The sequence below is a fragment of the Pogona vitticeps genome, chromosome 14 (assembly GCF_051106095.1).
Source record: "Pogona vitticeps strain Pit_001003342236 chromosome 14, PviZW2.1, whole genome shotgun sequence".
Lineage (NCBI taxonomy): Eukaryota > Metazoa > Chordata > Lepidosauria > Squamata > Agamidae > Pogona > Pogona vitticeps.
The window spans coordinates 8257187-8276458 of NC_135796.1; the positions used below are offsets into that span (position 1 = coordinate 8257187).

Sequence of the window (19272 nt, forward strand, 5' to 3'; positions counted from 1 at the left end):
CCACTCTTCCGGAGATTTGTGGTACAGAAGATGGTTTGGGCCATGTTTGTTTTATCAATTTTAGAAGAGATGGGATGAATCCAATATGAAGTGGAGGAGTTTGGTCTTCATTAATGTCTTCATAGAACTTGTCTGATTCAGACTGGACTGGTTGTTGTATGTCGAGGTCCACAGCCTTAGCAATGCAGACCACCAGCTGAGAGTAGGAGGAAAACTCTTCTGACGGGGATGGAGGGGTTGGTATTGGCCACGTCAGAGTCGGGTGTTAGTAAGTTAGGAGGGGACTCCTGTGGTGGTAGGGAGTCTGAAGTGTCAGAATCGGATGATGTCAGAGAGGGAGATCGATATGGAGAGATGAAGACATCCGGTGGAGTATCACGTGGATAGCCTCTCGTTTTACCGCTATCCTGTTTAGATGATATAGAGTGAGCGGTACCATGATGAGGTTTAGAGCATTTGAGCTGACGGGCCTGATTCACATCTAGAGGTGAAGGACCAGTATAAGTTGTAGTCACCTGAAGAGAGGAGGCACGAACATGAGGAAGTGTGGCAGGTTCAGCAGTTGGCACCAAAGTCGAAGCCAATGGTTGAGAGCATTTCGGTACCATAGGTGGCTGTGCTGGAGGATATTCAGAAGTATGCTTCCTCTTACGGGAAGACTTTTGTGGCTTCAGTACCACAGGAGGGAGTGTGGGATCATCTCGAGACGAGGACTGGTCATACTCCTGTGTTCGTGGACGGTACTGAGGAGGGGACTGTGAGTCAGAGGAATCAGAATGGAAGTAGTATGACTACTCAGGGCGCTTTGGTTCGATATAGAGACTCAAGGTGCCAGTAACAGCATCAACGATGTTGGTATTGCTTTGGAGGGAGCTCATAGTATGTTGGTGGCTCATACAGAGTGACACATTTAGGATGGCGATATTGAGTCAACGACTCATGCGATGCCAGCAACCCCACTGACATTGGAGGTTGTGGAAAGCTGGCATCAGAAGGACCAGTGTATGGTATTTTGGAATCGTTGCGTGGAGGCTGCAGATCAGCTAAAACAGACACTGACTGACACACGGAGACAGAGCAACTGGAAGGGCTCGAGTGGTCCGATCTTGGTAATACTGGCACCTCAGTCAAGGTTTTAGCCCACACAGGAGATTGAGCTAAGAGAGGCAAAGATGGTTGGCCTGATGGTGGAGGTAAATAGTCATTGTCATCCATGGAAATAGAGTCAAAGCAAATAGTCTGTTGATTGTGAAGTGGGATCAAAGGTGTGGATTTATCAGTTTCATGTGTAAAGGATGCCTTCCTAAGAGGCAGCAGACTTCTTTGATTTTTTTGGGTTTAGAGTTGCTCCAATGTCGAGGGAAGCTTCGGAACCAGCGTTGACTTTGATGTCGATGCAGCAGACTTTGACTTCAAGACCGACTTAGACTTAGGTTTCGATTTCGGTGTTGGAGAAGTCATAGGGACATCAGGTGAAGCAGATCAAACTTGGGAAGGCTGTGCAGTCTCCAAAGTTGGCACAGGGCAGAGGGGGTGTTCCCACAGAAAGGATCTGAGACGTTGTTGTCTGAATTTAAGAGCCTGCTCTGTGAGATTTTTACAAAATTGTCACGAGGCAGGTTGATGAGATTCCCCCAAGCAGAAAAGGCAAGAGTCATGTCTGTCTGAGAGAGGGACCTCGTTAGGGCATGATGCGCACCATTTGAATGGTCCTGTAGGGGCCATAAAATGGTGAAAAAAAGGGGGGAAGAGGAAGGGAAAGGAAGGGGCAGTTGAGGAGGGATATACTGTAGATCAAAAGTTTCTCACTAATTTCCCTCTGTTTATTCTTTAAATGTAGAAGAGAAGATAAAGGTGAATGGAGAGCTTGTTGAGAGAAGAAACCTCAGAGGTGGCAAAAAGGAACTGAGGCAATCGCCAGGATGGGTGGACCACGTACACTGGAGGGGCAGTCCTGGTGAATGTGTCATAAAGCTCTAGAATATTCCAGAAACCTCTGTGCAAGTGCAGATTAAACCCTATAGTGTGCATTCACAGAGACCACGAAGAAGAACCACTAAACAGTGGTCTCCTGGGGACACTTTACTGGCCATCTGTGCAACCTCCAGAATGTCAAATTTCGCCCCAGGGCAATATATGAGATTCTAGTAAAATCCTGCAAAGAACCGTCTCTCCCTATGAGGCCATCAGCAACCATTAATTGAATTAAAGTTAGGACAAGTATTTTTTGTGTGTGTGCTGCAAGAAAGGAGAGTCTCTCCTAGGCAAGGTCTATAGGAAATACATTTTCTCTCTTAACTTTCTGTGGAGGTGCCTTTGCAGGGGAAATTAAAATCCAGAAATAAGGTGGCCTCAAAGATTATTACTCTCCCCGTCCTCTCATCTCTATCTAGACATTCTTGCTTAGCTCTGCGTAGTGAAAATGCTATTGTGGTGGATATTATTTAAACAGTGGCATTTTCTTGATGGGAGCCTCAGCAGCTGCCATGGAAGATAAGCCCAGTTAATGTTCACTAGCTCAAAGAAGCAGGCCAGGAATGGGGGAGGATCAAGTATCCAGGCACTGGGGTTACTGCCCCTTTTGCAGAGATGAGCTATTTAGGAAAACACAACACATTTGAGTAAAATAAGCCATTTCCATTCCAAGATCTTAAAGGGGAAAAGAAATACCCCCAAAACTCATGAGAGAGAAAGAAAGAAAAAACCAGAGGCAACAGGAGATGGGCACCTTAGCTTATCTCTTCCCCACACACCACGGAGAATACTTTCAGGGAGAACATTCTGTTGACTTTGCCTCACTCAGGAAGACTACACTTAATAATTACCTCATTGAGATCTAATGACAAGAAAAGCAGAATTGATCCCTTCCTTACTCATCAAGGATTTTTTTTTCCTGCTTCATGTTATTCCCATTGGCCTTTTAAACTTTAGGAAAAGAGGACAGCAAGAATAAACTGCATGGGCTGGAGGACTCGACCTTTATTTGAAGAGAAAAATCTTTTGTCTATATTGTCTATAAAAATCTTTTGTCTATTTTGTCTATAAACTTGGTCAGGTGGTCAATAGTTGAAGAACCAGTAACGTTTACTTTTCATATGATGAAGGTGAATGTACCATGTTCAGTTGTGGCCATATTGGCTCCAGATCTGGTGGAGGTTAGGGAAGAATCTCGAACATTGCACACTACAAGATGATTATTATTATTATTATTATTGCAGGTCTCAATGCAAGCAACACACCATTCGGACATTAGCTCACATTTAATGCTGTCTTTTGCTTTCTGTGGGTTGTGCTTTAGCAAATGGCTTACTCCACTACAAGAAGAGAACTGCTGGATAGCTCAGCGGCTTAGTTGGGAGTTCAATTCCCCATTGTGCCTCTTTGAGAAGGGCTGGACTCTGTGATCTATAGAGCCCCTTCTAGCTCTGCGGTGCAAAGGTTATTATTTTTATTATTATTATTAAGTCACTGCGCGCTCAAGTCATCCTCTACAAACGTCTCTCACCCTCCACTCCCACTCCCCACTAACCCTCACTGCAGGATATTATATAAAAGCACCACAAATTACTGCAACATAGTACTAAAAAAACTTGCAGGCATCTTGGGTTCAGTCATTCTTCGTACTCCCCCATCCAAACCTTCTTGACAGCTGTCAGAATGAAATGGCATGTCCCCAGAGGTGGAAATGCGCTCCTTTAATGTATGTATTAATAAGCATATTGACTCTCCTCCCCTCGTTGTCAGTCTCTATCAAGATTTATTCCCCTTCATGGTCTCTTATTGATTGAGGAAAGCAGTATTCCCACAGGTCAATCAATCCTGATCCAAACCACAGATGGAAGTCAATAATTGTTTATTATATGATGTATGGGCTTCATTACTTTAAATGTTATTAAAGGAAGAACATGGTAAAAAGTGTAAAGAGAAAAGCAAAGGAACGCTAAGGTCTAGAAATGAAGTGACATTCCAGTCTAAAAGCCCAAACAATTTTCCGAATACTACTGCCTTCAGGATGTTTCAAACTAAAATTCTCATAAACATTACTCATGGGAGTTGCAGTCTAAAACATCTTGAGGGGAATACATAGTTTAGGAAAGACGACCTTAAAACAAAGGGAGAATTTACAATGCTCCAAAGCACACCAGAGCAAGCAGGGAGAGTGGCTGAATAAGTTCAGCTTAGAGATGAGGATGAATCAGCAAAACGTCAATTTGTCTCTCAATTTGTGCACAAATCACAAATTTATGAATTTTTGTGGGACAAATCATGAATCAATATGTTGACTTGTTGGGCCCATAAAATGGCACCCCCAGGCACCAAGAGACAGTGAAGCTTCCAATTACTCTCCTCTACAAATCTTTCAAGTTTGGTGAAGTTTGGGTTTTGGGTGTTATACACCCATGAAGTGGATTACCCCAGTGCCCTCCAGCACTGGTTCATACCTGGGAGCATGACTAAGAGAGGTTTCAGAGATGTTTGTTCCCCAAGGTTTCAGAGCTAGCTGGCAGTCAGATAGATTTCTCCCCTGAGTTACAGAGGTGGCTGATGGCAGGTTGTCTTCCTCCCCTGGGCTACAGAGGTTGCAAAGATGTGAGCTTGTTCCCCTGAGTTTCATAGGTAGCTGGCAGTCAAATAGATTTCTTCCCTGGGTTTTAGAGGTTGCAGAGATGTACGTTTGTTCACCTGGGTTGCAAAGGTGGCTGTGGTCAGAGTGGTTGACTTATTACCCTGAGTGGCAGAGTTGGCACTAAGTCAGACAGATCCACCCCACCCTCACCCTGGGTTACAGAGATGGCTGTTGGGCAGGTTGTCTTCTTCCCCTGGCTTGTAGAAGTAGCTGGCAGTCAGGTAGGTTTGTTCCCCTTGATTACAGAGGTAGCTGGCAGGTAGTTGTCTTCTACCCCTGGGTTTCAGAGGTGGCAGAGATGTGGGTTTGTTCTGCTGGGTTTCAGAGGTAGCTGGCAGTCAGGTAGGTTTGTTCCCCTGGATTACCGAAATGGCTAGCAGCTAGGTTTGTTCCCCTGAGTAGCAGAGTTTGCTGTCAGAAAGGTAGGTTTCTTTCTCTTGAGTGGCGGAGGTGGCTGTCAGAGTGGTAAGCTTCTTCCCTGAGTGGCAGAGATGGGAAAGAGGTTGAAGGGGCTGACAGAGGCGAACCTGAATTTGGTGACTTGAGGAGGCACCCCTATCTTGTTGGGTTCAATGAAGGGAAGCCCAACAAAGGAAGGTTAACTTTGATGAACAACAGCCTTTATATGGTAAACGGGATCCAAAAGGGAGTGGTGGGGTTGGAGCATGTCTCCAAAATGTGAGAAGACCTACTCTTGGAAAGTAGGTCCATTCCCACTGCCCTGTTCCTCTACTCTAAGGACCCTCCCTTCTTTTAAAAATACTTTTTTTATTACAACCCTCCCAGAGATCTGCCCGGTTAAATTTTCCTTTTATTTCTGAGCAAGCCCTCTTCCTTCCCTTTTATTTGTACATCCAAGTGTGTTTGTGATTTAAGGGCATGAGTTAGTTTAGAGCACATGAAAATGAGAGGCAGTTGGGTCTCAAAGGAGAAGAAGTCCATCAGCAGATCAGGCATCACCATTCCTCTGGTAGAATCTGGTCTTCTTTCTCTGGTGGGCTTGTTGCAGGTGGAGGTGGAAGCGCAGCTTCCTCAGGTGGCCGAAGAAGAGCAGCTGCTCTTCCTGGGGGCATCAGAGGAGTCATTGGATTGGTTTCAGAGGATCCACAGTCTTCCTAGTGACAGGGCATGTTTTCCCACTCCCTCTGTCCTTAAGTGGAGGAACAGGACAGTGGGAAAGAAATTTATATATGTTCTTTGAAGAACAGTTGTAATAGGAGACTCCCTACTGAATGGGATAGAAATTGAAGTATGCCAGGAAGATCCATGGATCCACCAGGTATGCTGTCTCCCTGAAGCACAGATTAGGGATGTGACAGAAGGATTGCCATCACTCATAAAACCCACAGATACTTATCCCTTTGTTCTCATCTAGGTGAGAATAAATGACACAACCAAGAGCGACTCTGAAGAGATCACATCAGACTTTGAAGCTCTGGGAAGAAACCTTAAGGAAACCAGATAGTTTTCTCATTAATCATATCAGTAATTGGAAGAAGAATAAAAAGGGAAAGGAAAATACTCTGGCTGAATGATTGGCTACGAAGGTGGTGTCAACATGAGGGATTTGATTTTTGGGATGATGGGCTAAGCTTACTAGAAGCTCAAATGCTAGCAAGATATGGATTGCACCTTACAACGACTGAGAAGAATGGGTTTGACCACAGCATAAAGAACTTCATTAGGTGGGCTATAAACTGAATTAGAAGGGGGAGGGAGACACAAGCACAGAGATAAACATAGATGAAGGCTTACACACAATAAAAGGAGTGTACCAAACAGTTCTAATGGGGGTGGTGGTAAATAACAACATTAATTTATTATTTATTTATTTATTTATTTAATTTATATGCCACCCACACTACCCAAAGGTCTCTGGGCGGCTTACAGCATTTAAAATACAATAAAGATATGTACAATTAAAATACAATTAATATATATATAAAATTGCCATCAGACCCACAGTTAATATTATTTCAGTTAAAAGCCTTCTGGAACAGGAAGGTTTTGACCTGGCGCCGAAATGTCATCAGTGTCGGCGCCAGACAAATCTCAGTCGGGAGGGCATTCCATAGTCTGGGGGCAGCTGCCGAAAAGGCCCTTTGTCTGCAAGCCATCCCTCTTACCTCCTTGAGGGATGGCTCTTTCAAAAGGGCCCCCTCGCTAGATCTTAACTGCCGGGTAGGCTCATATGGAAGGAGGCGGTCCTTCAGGTATCCAGGGCCCAAGCCGTTTAGGGCTTTATATGTCAAAACACAGGCATGCTAACATTATTCTTTATAATAATATTCATAAAAATGTACAAAGAAAAGTAGTCCATAAATCACACCATCTCCTGTGTCTATTTACAAATGCCAGGAGTATGGGAAACAAGCAAGAAGAACTGGAAATCTTAGCTCAGGAGAATAAATATGATAGGAATAACTGAAACTTGGTGGGATAACTGCCATGATTGGAATACAAGAATTTAAAGATATGAATTGTTCAAAAAGAACAGAAAGCGTAGAAAAGGAGGTGGAGTTGCAGTATATGTCAAAAATATATATTCCTGCACAGAAATACAGGAGGAGGCTGGTCCACTGAGAGCATCTGGATCAATCATAGGATCCTTCAGTCACGTGAGACTACGGTAATGTGCTCTGTATGGAGGACTTTGACGCTGTGTGCGAACCTGGAGTGTCCTCTCCAGAGCACAAAGCCTGGGTAAAATAATATGGAGGATAGGCTGTTACCCGAGCAGCAAGTCCCCCCCCCTCCACATCACTGAAAATGGTAGTCCAATGGAAAGGCAAGAGCCAATACAACTGGTTCCAGCGATGTTGCAGGAGTTGCCAGAACGACACAAACTGCCTCCGGGACTCCGGCTTTGGATTTTGCCTAAAGGTTAACTCCTTAAGCCTTTTCCATCAGTGGATATAGCCACAAGGCAGTGGAGGTTCGGAATTGGAGTTTTCCTTCTCCTAGATGGACTGTCTTCCCAGGCTGATGAGTCCCACCTACCTGGCTCCCTATCAATAGCTTAAATGAAAATAAGGAATTAAGAATTTCAGGAGCATCTTTAAAGAAAATGGGTAGTTGACTGTTAGTACAAGGGGGCCTTGAAGCTTTTCAGAATAAAGTTATTTTTAAGCTCCTGCCCACTTCTGTAGGACCGTCGCTGAAGCCCTCCTGAATTCCTGCCTGACACACTATCCACTATGACACCATAGCTGCCAACGGGTCATATAGCCCACTTTCAACCCTCAACTTGACCTAACAGGAAGATCCATCCTGACCAGATGAAGGCTCAGCCTGACTGTTAACTGCCTCTCAGTTTGCAGAGACACAGACCAGACTGTGACCTCATTCTGACATCAGAGGATTCTGACCTATGGCTAAGCTGGTTAGGAGAATTGTGGGACCTACAGTCAAAGAAAGCAACTTTATCAAGCCCTGCTTGGCATGTGATGAGCTTGCCCAAGGCGACGCAGGCCAGCTCTTCCTCCCTGAAGGCACAGCGGGAAATCCAACTCCCAAACTCTGGCTCCCCAACCAGCCTTCTTAACAATACTCAAAGAAACCTTTAGCGTGATCCGAAAGCCTGCTTCCAGAAGAAAAGCAAAGACACAAGTCCCAAACCCTGGGGATCACTCGTTACATGAAGTGTGACATCCTCAGTCACAGGACATATTTTCCCTATCAAAGGCTTAATTGAAAACAAGGAATTAAGAATTTCAGGAGCATCTTTAAAGAAAATGGGTAGCTGACTATTAGTATAAGAAAGTTGGGGCAAAAAAACAAAGGGAGCATGGTCTTTGGAGTCTACTTTCAACTGACCGATCAAGGGGAAACAGATGAAACTTTTGAAAAACGAACTGCAAACGTTTCAAAGAGACATAATGTAGTAGGGTTGGGAGATTTCAATTACAGTGGTGCCTCGAATTACGGCCATAATTTGTTCCAGAAGATGGACGTAACTTCAAATGGTCATAAGTCGAAGCACCATTCCCCATTGAAATGCACTGGAACCTGATTAATCTGTTCTGGCCAAAAAACCCTCCAATCAATCAATATCAATCAATCAATCAATCAATCAATCAATCAATCAATCACCCACACAGCAAGCCCCATCAGAAGGCGCTGGGACTTTAAAAAAACCCAAAACCAAAAATAAAGAACATAGTAAGCCACATCGGAAGGCGCTCGGGCTTTAAGAAAAAACCCAAAAATAAAGCACACAGCAAGTCCCATTGGATGGTGCTGGGGCTTTAAAAAAAAAAATAAAGCACACAGCAAGCCCCATTGGAAGGCGCTGGAGCTGGAAAAATGAACACACTAAAAGACCAAAAAACTCACACCACAGAACACATAACTCCCTCCATCCCAACCCCATCCTGCAAAACCCTGTAAATGTACTTACTCAGAACCAGAAAGCAGCACCAGGCAGTCAGAAGCCTCCTCCAATCGCACTCACTCTAACCGTTCTGGCGAAAGAGCTACAAAGAAGCAGCCTCTTCACCGACCAAGAGTTAGCCCTCTAATTTGAATTCCCCGCTTTTTTCCCCTGACTCTTTTGATCGCAACCCGAAGCTCCGGATGCAAGTCGAAGCAAAATTTTCCAGCTGGAGCTGGTCGCAACTTGAAATGGTCATATGTCAGGACGGTCGTAAGTCGAGGAACTACTGAATCCTGATATCTCTTGGGAGGCAACTTCTGCCAAGTATGTCTCTTCCAATAAATTCCCGCTTGCGTGGCTTATAATTTTCTCCTTCAAAAAGCAAAGAAACTAGAGGACTAGCTATCCTTGACTTGATTCTAATAGAGATGAGTTGGTGGCAGTAAGGGGTACTCTGGGAGAGAGTGAGCATGTTCTACTAGAACCCTTCATTTCAAAGTAAACTAAAGCAGAGTGTAGCACACATATATGCTGGATTTTGAAAAAGTCAATTTTAATAAACTCATGACATTGATAAGTTAGGAGATCCTAACAAGAAAAGGCATTCAAGAAGGGCAGGAGTTCCTAAAACAGGAAGTTTTCCAACAAGAAAAAAAAAGGTGGGGGGCTGCAAAGAAGACCAATGTGGCTTCACAAAATGTTTAGGGGACCTGAAAACAATAAAGGACATGTATAGGAAGTAGAAAAGAGACTAGGACACAAAGGAAGAATAAAAACAAGTAGCAAGGAATTGCACGGATGGCATTAGGAGGCCAAAAGCTGAGAATGAGTTCAGGTTAACTAGAGACACACGAAAAGAAACAACAAAAAAGCATTCTTCAGGTATGTCCATAGCAAAAGACAAAGAAGAGAAACAGTGGCTCAACTACCCACTGGAGATGGAAAAAGGACAATAGACAACAAAGAAAAGGCAGAAGTGCTCAATTGCTATTGTAGCTGAGTCTTTTCCCAAAGCACAGACTAGGACCCTACAGAAAAATGGGAATTGCAGGTAGAAGGGACAGGACCAGAGCTGCAGATTGAGAAACAAATAGTCACCTTATTACGTTGAACGAGTTCAAATATGCAGGGCCAGATAAACTACAACCGAGAGTGCTGAAGGAACTGGCTGAAGAACTCCCAGAACTACAGTCCATTGTTTTCTTGAAATCATGGGAAATGAGTGAGGTACCAGAGGGTTGGAGGAGGGCTAATGTTGTCCCTGTCTACAAAAGGGCAAAAAAGAGGAACCTGGGAACTACAGGCCAGTCAGCCTGTTCTAGGCCAAATTCTGGAACAGATCGTAAAGTGGTCATTGTACAAGCAGCTAGAAAATAAGGCAGTACAGTGGTGCCTCGCTTAACGATTGCCCCGCATTATGACGAATCTGCTTTACGGCGATCTTTTTGCGATCGCAATTGTGATTGCAAAACAATGGTCTAAATGGGGGAATTTCGCTTAGCGATGATCGGTTCCCTGCTTCGGGAACCGATTTTCGCTTTATGACTATCAAAAACAGCTGATTGGGGTTTTCAAAATGGCCACCAGGTACTTAAAATGGCTTCCCGCTGTGCTTAGGGACAGATTCCTCGCTATACAGGTAGCGAAAATGGCCGCCGTATGGAGGATCTTTGCTGGACGGTGAGTTTTTACCCCATTGGAACACATTGAACGGGTTTCAATGCGTTTCAGTGGGGTTTTTAATTTCGCTTTACGATGTTTTCACTTAACAGAGATTTTCCTGGAACGGATTATCGTCGTTAAGCGAGGCACCATTGTAATAAGTAGAAGCCAATATGGTTTTGTCGAGAATAAAACTTGCCAGTATGATCTGATCTCATGTTTTGATCAGGTAACCTCCCTGACAGACAGGGGGACTGCTGTAGACATTGTATATTTTGACTTCAGCAAAGCTTTTGACAAAATGCCTTGTGATATTCTGATTAGCAAGTTAACTCGGTGTGGGCTGGATAGAACTTCCGTCAGGTGGATACACAGTTGGCTACAGAATTGAACTCGTGTCCCAGATTAAAGAGGAACGGAGAAATATGACAAAACTCAGGAAGAGCTTGTTACATGGGGTCTGAGGTTTTAAATAGGTGTCCTTCTCGGCTCCACCTAGATTTGCTGTGGATCAAACACAGACCTTTTAAACATAAAGCTCATTGAGCTGTAGCCTTTCCTCTGCTGAGTATAATCACTAGGCCATTTAGCTCAGTGTTCTTTACTTTGAGTGATAGTGGCCCTTCAAGGTTTTCAAGCAAAGGTTCTTCCAATCCACATGAACATGTAAGGGCTTCCAGAGATTCCCAAAATCTGGGACCTCCTGCATATAAAGCATTTGTTCTACCCCAAACACTGCAACCTTTCCTGTTCAGGACACTCAGCAAGCATTCTTCAAGAAGATTCTCTGGCTGCCATAGAAAATGGCAACAGAAAAGCTGGAAGGCTGCTGAGCTACTTCGAGCTTTAAGGGTCAAAGACAGATTTCTGTATAGTGAACCATACTGTGCAGAAACATATGCCTAATTATTCCAGGACAGACAAAGGTCAACTCTAACGTGTACCAACAATAATTGCAACAGAATCCATTTCAGAACATTATGGCCGAGAGTTTTTTCCCAATATTTTGTGTGTTTTTGTTTTCCTAGAACTGATTCCACAAAAGTTCTCTCTGCAAGCAAATGCTAATGTGTGGCATATCTAATAAAATGATTTCTATTCATTAAAACATGTTTTCCTTGCAACTAGAGGGTGAAAAATAACACAGAGGAAAGAGACGTTTCATCTTCAGCAGTCTTTTTAAGACGCTTCCTAGAAGAAACAGATTTGCGTCTCTTGGTATTTCTTTGGCATCGCCATAATTAAATAGGCGACAGTAAGACATACAAGAGACTAACAACTCCTCATTAAGTCTGGCTTTCCCGAGACCAGCTGCTAGAGGCTAACAGCTTTCTCCAAAGGGGAACATCATTAGTGACATGAATAGGATGGGAAGCTGGCAAACAGGATACAGATTGCCTCCCCTATCACCAGCAGGCCAGTTTAACAAGCCCAGGGGAAATGCTGGTGTTTAATATTTCATCAAAGAGCTCTGTGTTTAAATACTATGTTTCCTTTTATGATTGTTTAATCAACATAATGATGGGGACAAAGATGGAATACTGTTTACATGAACTGAAGCAGATGTAAAGACATTCCCAGGCTAGGACACAACTCTAGAAGAACACCCCTGACTTCTATACATCCATGCCCAGTGTTAAACATTATATTTATGAGTTTTATTTCATTTCATTTAATCATTTAGTCATGTCCGACTCTTTGTGACCCCATGGACTAGAGCATGCCAGGCCCTCCTGTCTTCCTCTGCCTCTCAGAGTTGGGTCAAAGTCACGTTGGTAGCTTCGATGACACTGTCCAACCATCTCATCCTCTGTCGTCCCCTTCTCCTCTTGCCTTCACACTTTCCCAACATCAGGGTCTTTTCCAGGGAGTCTTCTCTTCTCATGAGATGGCCAAAGTATTGGAGCCTCAGCTTCAGGATCTGTCCTTCCAGTGAGCACTCAGGGTTGATTTCCTTCAAAATGGATAGGTTTGTTCTCCTTGCAGTCCAGGGGACTCTCAAGAGCCTCCTCCAGCTCCACAATTCAAAAGCATCAATTCATATTAAGGGTACTCATATTAAGTGTACTCATGTTTAAATACCGTGGAAGTGTGCAACCGTAAGGGTTTGCCAAAACTCCTTCCCGTAATGCTTAGTAGCACAAGAGCAGAGGATGTATGAAGAATCAGAAAGTCCAAAAATTGTGGGGAAAGCTGCTGCCATAGCCATGAGAACTGTCTGCTCCCTCCATGCCGGGCATGTCAGTTCCCAGTTGTGAGTCCAGTTTCTTTTGCCTCTAGGAGCAAACTCCAGTTATGCTATTTGCAGGACAGGCAAACAGACATTGGGTCATAATTTGTTTAAACAGCAGCAGCAGTTGGAACAGTTCTTTTCTGTATTACCAGAGTGTATCTTCACTACAGAGTGATAACAGTTTGATACCAGTTTATTTCATCATACCTTTGGATTTGTGGTTTGGCGAGGGCCTTAAAACTCTCTGCTGCGGTTCAGTACAGTGCAAAAGAATTGTCTAGCAAATTATTCTAAGGACAAAAGTGCAAACCCATTGATTCTATACAATAGAAGCATGAAAATTAGTGGCATCAATTACTATGTAAGTGTACACTGTAGATTCACTCCTTGAGTCCCCCTGTCAACATGGCCAGGAGTCATGCCAACTGAGGTATGCTTGAACATAGAGTTTAAAAAAGGAGTTCTTCCAAACGCCCCTTTTAGCTCTTCTGCTCACTTCTTCTTTCTCTTGCCTGTCCTTTTCTTACATCTCTCTTATCTTTTCTTTAGCTACCTGACAATGTTAAGCTCTAGAAGGATGTGAAGCAAAAAAACACTGGGGCAGAGAAAGTCCCGTCCATCTGCCAATGCAGCAAAAGTGCAACCATGTGCAACGAGCTACTATGGAGAAGGGCTGTACAGCTTGAGGCAAGGTCGTCTTTGCTTGCAGTTTCCTGCCATCTCTCCTACTGCACTCAGAGTGCTGAGCAAGCCTTGGAAACGCAGCTGTTCTTGCTGAAAACTAATTAAGATTAATGCCAAGCGTCTACACTGTTATTCCCCAAGGAAAAATCTAGCCACCATTCTGTTAAAGTCTTTGCTCTCGCATCCCCCTCTCCGATTTCCTACTACATCACCTTTGGAAAAGCATGGAGAAGCCACTGCTGCTTCTCATCAAGGCAACCGGTGTTTACAATGTCTGTGAAATACACAGATAATCTGGCTTTCCCATGAGACCATTACTTCTGCATTAAGGATATTAGCAAAACAAACCTCAGAGGAGAAGGGTTTACCAGAGGCCTCTGAGATGGAGAAAACCTCAATGACTAGCCTGCTTCCACCTCTTCAGCCGAAGCTTGTTTTGTTCTCCTCTGACACTGAAAGCTTCATTTCTAAATCCATTAGGTAAGCAGGAGGTATCTTAGCTTTTCCAAATGCAGCACCTCAAGAATACAGAACATCTTTTTAAACATCAAAGACGAGAACCCATGACCTGACCTCTGACTGTTTCAAGCATTGGAGGAGCTTGACTTTTGCTGGACCACCATCAAGCTTTCCTGTGCTTAGGTGCTTCTAATAACCTTGAATGTATTCTTGGAACCACTTGGAGTTGTCGACAGTCCTTCATCTTTGCCTGTACTTCGTCCTGCCTTCTGAGTTTCCTCCTGAGGCTCTTGGCAGCCTCTATTAGAGGCAACGCTGCACCACTCTTTCTCTTGACCCTTTTGGGCCTGAAGTGGAAATCCTCCCTGCTATACTGAAGAAGTACAGTGGTGCCTTGCTTAGCGATCATTCCGTTGAGTGATGAAATCGCTTAGCGATGGGGTTTTGGCCATCGCCAAAGCAATCGCTTAGCAATGGCCCCTATGGGGAAAAATCGCTTTGTGATGATCGCAGGAAGCGATCACTGCAAAGCCCCCATTTTTGGCCAGCTGATCAGCGGTTTCAAAATGGCCGCCAGAAAACAAAATGGCTGCCCGCTGTGTTGCCTCGCTTTAGAGGCACCGAAAATGGCCACCGCAATGGAGGATCTTCGCATAAGGTTAGTTTTAAAGCCCACAGGAACGCATTAAACAAGTTTTAATGTGTTTCTATGGGCTTTTAAGAATCGCTTAGTGACATTTTTTCCAGAACGGATTAACGTCGCTAAGCGAGGCACCATTGTACATGATTATGAAATAAAAAGCATAGAGAAGCCACTTCTTCTGGCTCAGGATATGTATTCCAGATCTTAAAATATCAATTCCATTAGTGATAGAGCCTCGTGCTCACGACCTGGGGTTCAATCCCAGGTAGCCGTCTCAAGGTTAACTCAGCCTTCTATCCTTCCGAGGTTGGTAAAATGAGTACCCAGCTTGCGGGGGGGGGGCAATATGTAGCCTGCATTATTAACTTGTAAACCGCCCAGAGAGTGCTTGAAGCACTATGGGGCGGTATATAAGCAGCACACTTTGCTTTTGATAGGCAAGAATTAACAATTTAACTGTTTCTATTCACAAAAAATAGAAAGCAAATAAATGCTAATTTAGATTTAATTTAAACACCAACTATTCAAGCTACAGAGCAAGGAGAAGATGCACTGGAAAGAGAAGACAAAGACAATGCAAACTCTAACATTGGAAAGATCTGGAGCAGGTTGATCTGGGGGGAAGCTTGCCATACACATATACTGCACAGTTGCACAGTCCATACTATTCCCTGCTGGTGAAGTTGACTATGTCCAGATAAAGAAAGCACCAAGGGTTTGGTGGTACCCATGCATGTATTTTACCTGGTGATGATCGCAAGGTGAGGAGGGCTCATGCACGCACCCATGAACAGCACCACATTCTCATGCCGAGTCTGCCTGTAGGCCATCACTTCTCTCTTGAAGGCTTTCAGCTGGTCTTCATTGTCCCGCTCAATATCAATGAGGCGGATGGCTACCTCACCATGCCAGCGGCCATGAAACACCTGTCCGAAACGGCCCTTGCCAATGAGTTCACCAATCTCCAGCTGCTCAAAGGGGATATCCCATTCCTGCAGGAAGATGCTGGTTTGGCTGGCCTTACGTGGAAAGTTGCGGGCAGAGAGAAGTGAAAGGTTCATCTCCTCAAAATCATCTTCTGACTCTTCATCATTTCCTTGTTCATTCTGAGAGAAAAGACGGCAGATGGGTTCATTTTACAGGACATCTCTAGAATATCCTTGCCCATATAATCTATTCTTTTTTTCTGTGAGCAGCCTCCTGAGACATGCAGTCAACATGCAGTATCAACCCAGCATGATCAAAAGTGGGGTGTCATCAAGGTAAGCCTTTTAAATAGAAGTCTAGAGGCTAACCATCTCCCTACTCATGGCTGTCATTTTTCCAAACCTGTTCTTCATTGAAAATATCACCTTATGGGAGAACAGCAGCCAAGTGAGACATTATCATCTGAGAAGAGGCACAGAGATGGAAAAATTTACCCCACATCCTGGTCCCTGCATGTGATAATCCTGATTGAGATGGATATCACATGTTGATGAGTGAGGCTTTGTGTAAATGTGGAAAAAGATAGTGGTCAATAGTAAATATGTGTTATTCTTTCAAAAACTGTGTTCAGCACATGTGTATTAATCCTAAGTAAAATGGAAGTTATCCAAACTTCCCATGTTATAGTGGTCTTTCATGACATAACAATGAATTCCACATTAGTCTTGTTGCAAAATTCAGGTCCACTGTTATGAGACAATACTTTATGAGATAAACTTTATATACATCTTTTTGTCTTATCTGGGCCTCTATAGCTCCTCACAAAGGCAATCATATCTGTTCACTATGCTAAAAAGAGGTTGTGGTGTTCAGAGATTGAAAAACTTATATGCTTTTTATTATATACACTTATACTGCACAATCGCACAGCCCATGCCATCCCCTACTGGTGAAGATGACTATGTCCGGACAAAGAAAGCACCACGGGTTTGGTGGCACTCATGCATGTACAGTGGTGCCTCGCAAGACAATGTTAATTCGTTCTGCAAAAATCGCTGTCTTGCGAAAACATTGTTTTGCGAAACACGGTTCCACATTGCAATGTATTGAAATCTATTTAATGCATTCCAATGGGGCGGGGGAACCGTCTTGCGAAACATTGGACTTAAAAAAACAAAACAAAACAAAAAAACCGTCTTGCCAAGCACGGACCCAAACATCATCTAGCGAAAATCGTCCATAGAAAACATCGTCTTGTGAAATGCGGTTCCCCATTGGAATGCACTGAAATCTATTTAATGCCTTCCAATGGGGGGGAAAAACCGTCTTGCGAAACATTGGACTTAAAAAACCAAACCAAAACAAAACAAAAACCCGTCTTGCCAAGGACGGACCCAAACATCGTCTAGCGAAAATCACCCATAGGAAAAACCGTTTTGCGAAGCGCAACAGCAGTCGCAAAAACCCATCGGCTTGCGGATTAATCGTCCTGCGAGGCAATTGCCTTGCGAGGCACCACTGTATTATTGCCTTTGTGAGGAGCTATAGAGACCCAGATGAGTCAAAAAGATGCTGCTCTCTGGCCTCTGCTGAGAGCTGTAAAACAAAGCTCATACCCTGCTGTTTGCCTTTTCTTTCTACATGAGAACAGAAAATCACCAGATCCTTGTGTGCAACTTACCTCAGAGGTTGGCTCCACTTCAATTTGAAGTAACGGATTTCCTTCCAGGCTTAAAATAAAGAAAACAAACACTACAAATTATTAAGGCTTAAAAGCCAGAAGGAACTCTGTTTAATATCCAGCAGAGAGAGGGTCATGCCCTTAAAATGTCTTGCGCATTTTCCTAGTCAATCACCTACAGAGAATGGGAAGGCAATCCCAAAGAGAAACTCTCATACCATGAGAATGTTGATTCCCATCCTAGCAACATGAAACAAGTTAATAACGTAGATATATACAGTCAGAAAAGATTTGCTCCTTTAAAATATTGTGATATTTCCAATATCCCCTAAATGTGGGGCAGTAGCGTACTTGTTCGGTCTCCAAATTATTATCTATGCATTTCTTCCTTTCTTCAAAGATTTCAAGGGTGAATGCACATTTTATCCTTCCAACAACCCCATGACATGGGATACACTGAATAACTTGCTGAAGAAAAAACAAAGTGAATGTCATGGCTGACAGGAACCTGGAATGAAGGTACACTTTGTTCAAATCCAACTGTCTCCTAGATTACAAAGTTCAAGCATATATGTAAAGACCTGCAGGCTTGGAGTCCTACCTGGACCTCTTGGGGGTCCCAATATTGACCTTAAGATTCCCCAGACGGCCACGTTCCCCTTGCCATAAAATCATGGGACACTCTGGTGCCTCAGATTTCTTACAGCTTCCCTCATTTTCTGAAATGAAGAAATATCTTTCCCATGGCTTAGCTATTGGCAATAAAGGGCTTTGTGCTAAAACACACCGATGTTCTTGCCTCTGGTCCTATTCACCACTAGAATGTCCCTACCCAAAACTTCCTGAGGGAGAATGTGAACCTTAGGCTGAAAGAGGTTCTACACCCTTGCATCTTTGATTAAGAGAAATCAGGATTGAATAACTTATTTGTAATGCACACAGTTCACAATCACAGCAAAAGCAGACGAGTAATTGTCACTAAATAAATAGCAATCAGCCCCAGTCGTAAAAATGTTTCTTTTAACCAATTAGTTCTACACTCCCTGCACTCTGGTGTTTTGCTTGTCATCATCCCTCAAAGTGTCAACTGCATAGAAAGATAAGAGGAGAAAAACTATTCAGTGCAAGAAAGAGAAGTATATATTAAAAATTAAAACGAGTCCTGTTGCAGATTGAAGTTAAAAGTGTGTAAAATATAAAATTTGCCACATCCTGGCCCTAATTATGAGGAAGCTAAACACAAATTGTGTTGATAACTCTTGCCTTTTGATAAAAATAGTAACACATGATGGTTTATTGTTGTCTTTGTGGTAAAAAAAAAATCCTGTCATGTTGTGCTTCTTGTATGAGTGTACTCACAGAAGGGGAAAAGCCCTAATTTTCTGTAGAAAAATGAGTTTATGCCAAGCACTGAAGAAACCATGATGGGGGGAAATCTGCATTTTGGTATTGCGCTAGGGATAACATATTCCAAAGGATTTGGAGAGTTTTCAAGGTATTACCTTATTGTGCTAAGATGACTAGTCATGACACCGTGAGGTTTCCTCATATCCCTAACTGAGCATGGGATTCAAGTAAATAGCCTCCAAAAGACAGTCTCTCAGTTACTCTAATGAACCCATTTAAACAGAATTCAAAGTCTGGTTCTTTGGCCTTCTCATACAGTATTAAGTTGTCTAGTACACTCCAGATTTTCTTGGATGGAGCAGAAGAATAGCCCCAGGGAAACTGTTTTGACTCCAAAAGAATTAATAGCTGCCATTTCTACAGCAAGCAGTATCAAAAAGAATGTTTAAACTTTTTAAACACCCAGCAGATCATTTTTAATAAGACATAATGAAAAAGTCCCAAAGAGTATACAGAGAGAAAGAGATCTGTGCTGTCATACTTGCTCATCGTCAGAGAACTGTGAAAGGGGTATGGGGGTACACGTTTGGTTAAAGCAACTCGCATACACACACAAGAAGAGAGCAAAGCCCCA

At 43.3% G+C, this 19272-nt stretch overlaps 1 protein-coding gene and 1 long non-coding RNA gene across 3 annotated transcripts in view; one reads left to right on the forward strand and one right to left on the reverse strand.

Moving 5' to 3' along the window:
* The window catches only part of LOC144584752 (uncharacterized), a 34305-nt gene extending 24264 nt beyond the window's left edge, over positions 1 to 10041 (forward strand). The window contains exon 2 of the long non-coding RNA XR_013539184.1: positions 1841 to 10041. This is a non-coding gene — a long non-coding RNA (uncharacterized LOC144584752). The remainder of the gene's footprint in view (positions 1 to 1840) is intronic.
* The window catches only part of KSR2 (kinase suppressor of ras 2), a 349645-nt gene that overhangs the window by 69623 nt on the left and 260750 nt on the right, over positions 1 to 19272 (reverse strand). For both annotated transcript variants that reach the window (XM_078381644.1, XM_020812104.3), the window contains exons 13-14: positions 17292 to 17340; positions 15428 to 15789 (exon numbers count right to left, since the gene is read on the reverse strand). In XM_078381644.1, coding sequence (XP_078237770.1) covers positions 15428 to 15789; positions 17292 to 17340 — 411 coding nt within the window. The remainder of the gene's footprint in view (positions 1 to 15427; positions 15790 to 17291; positions 17341 to 19272) is intronic.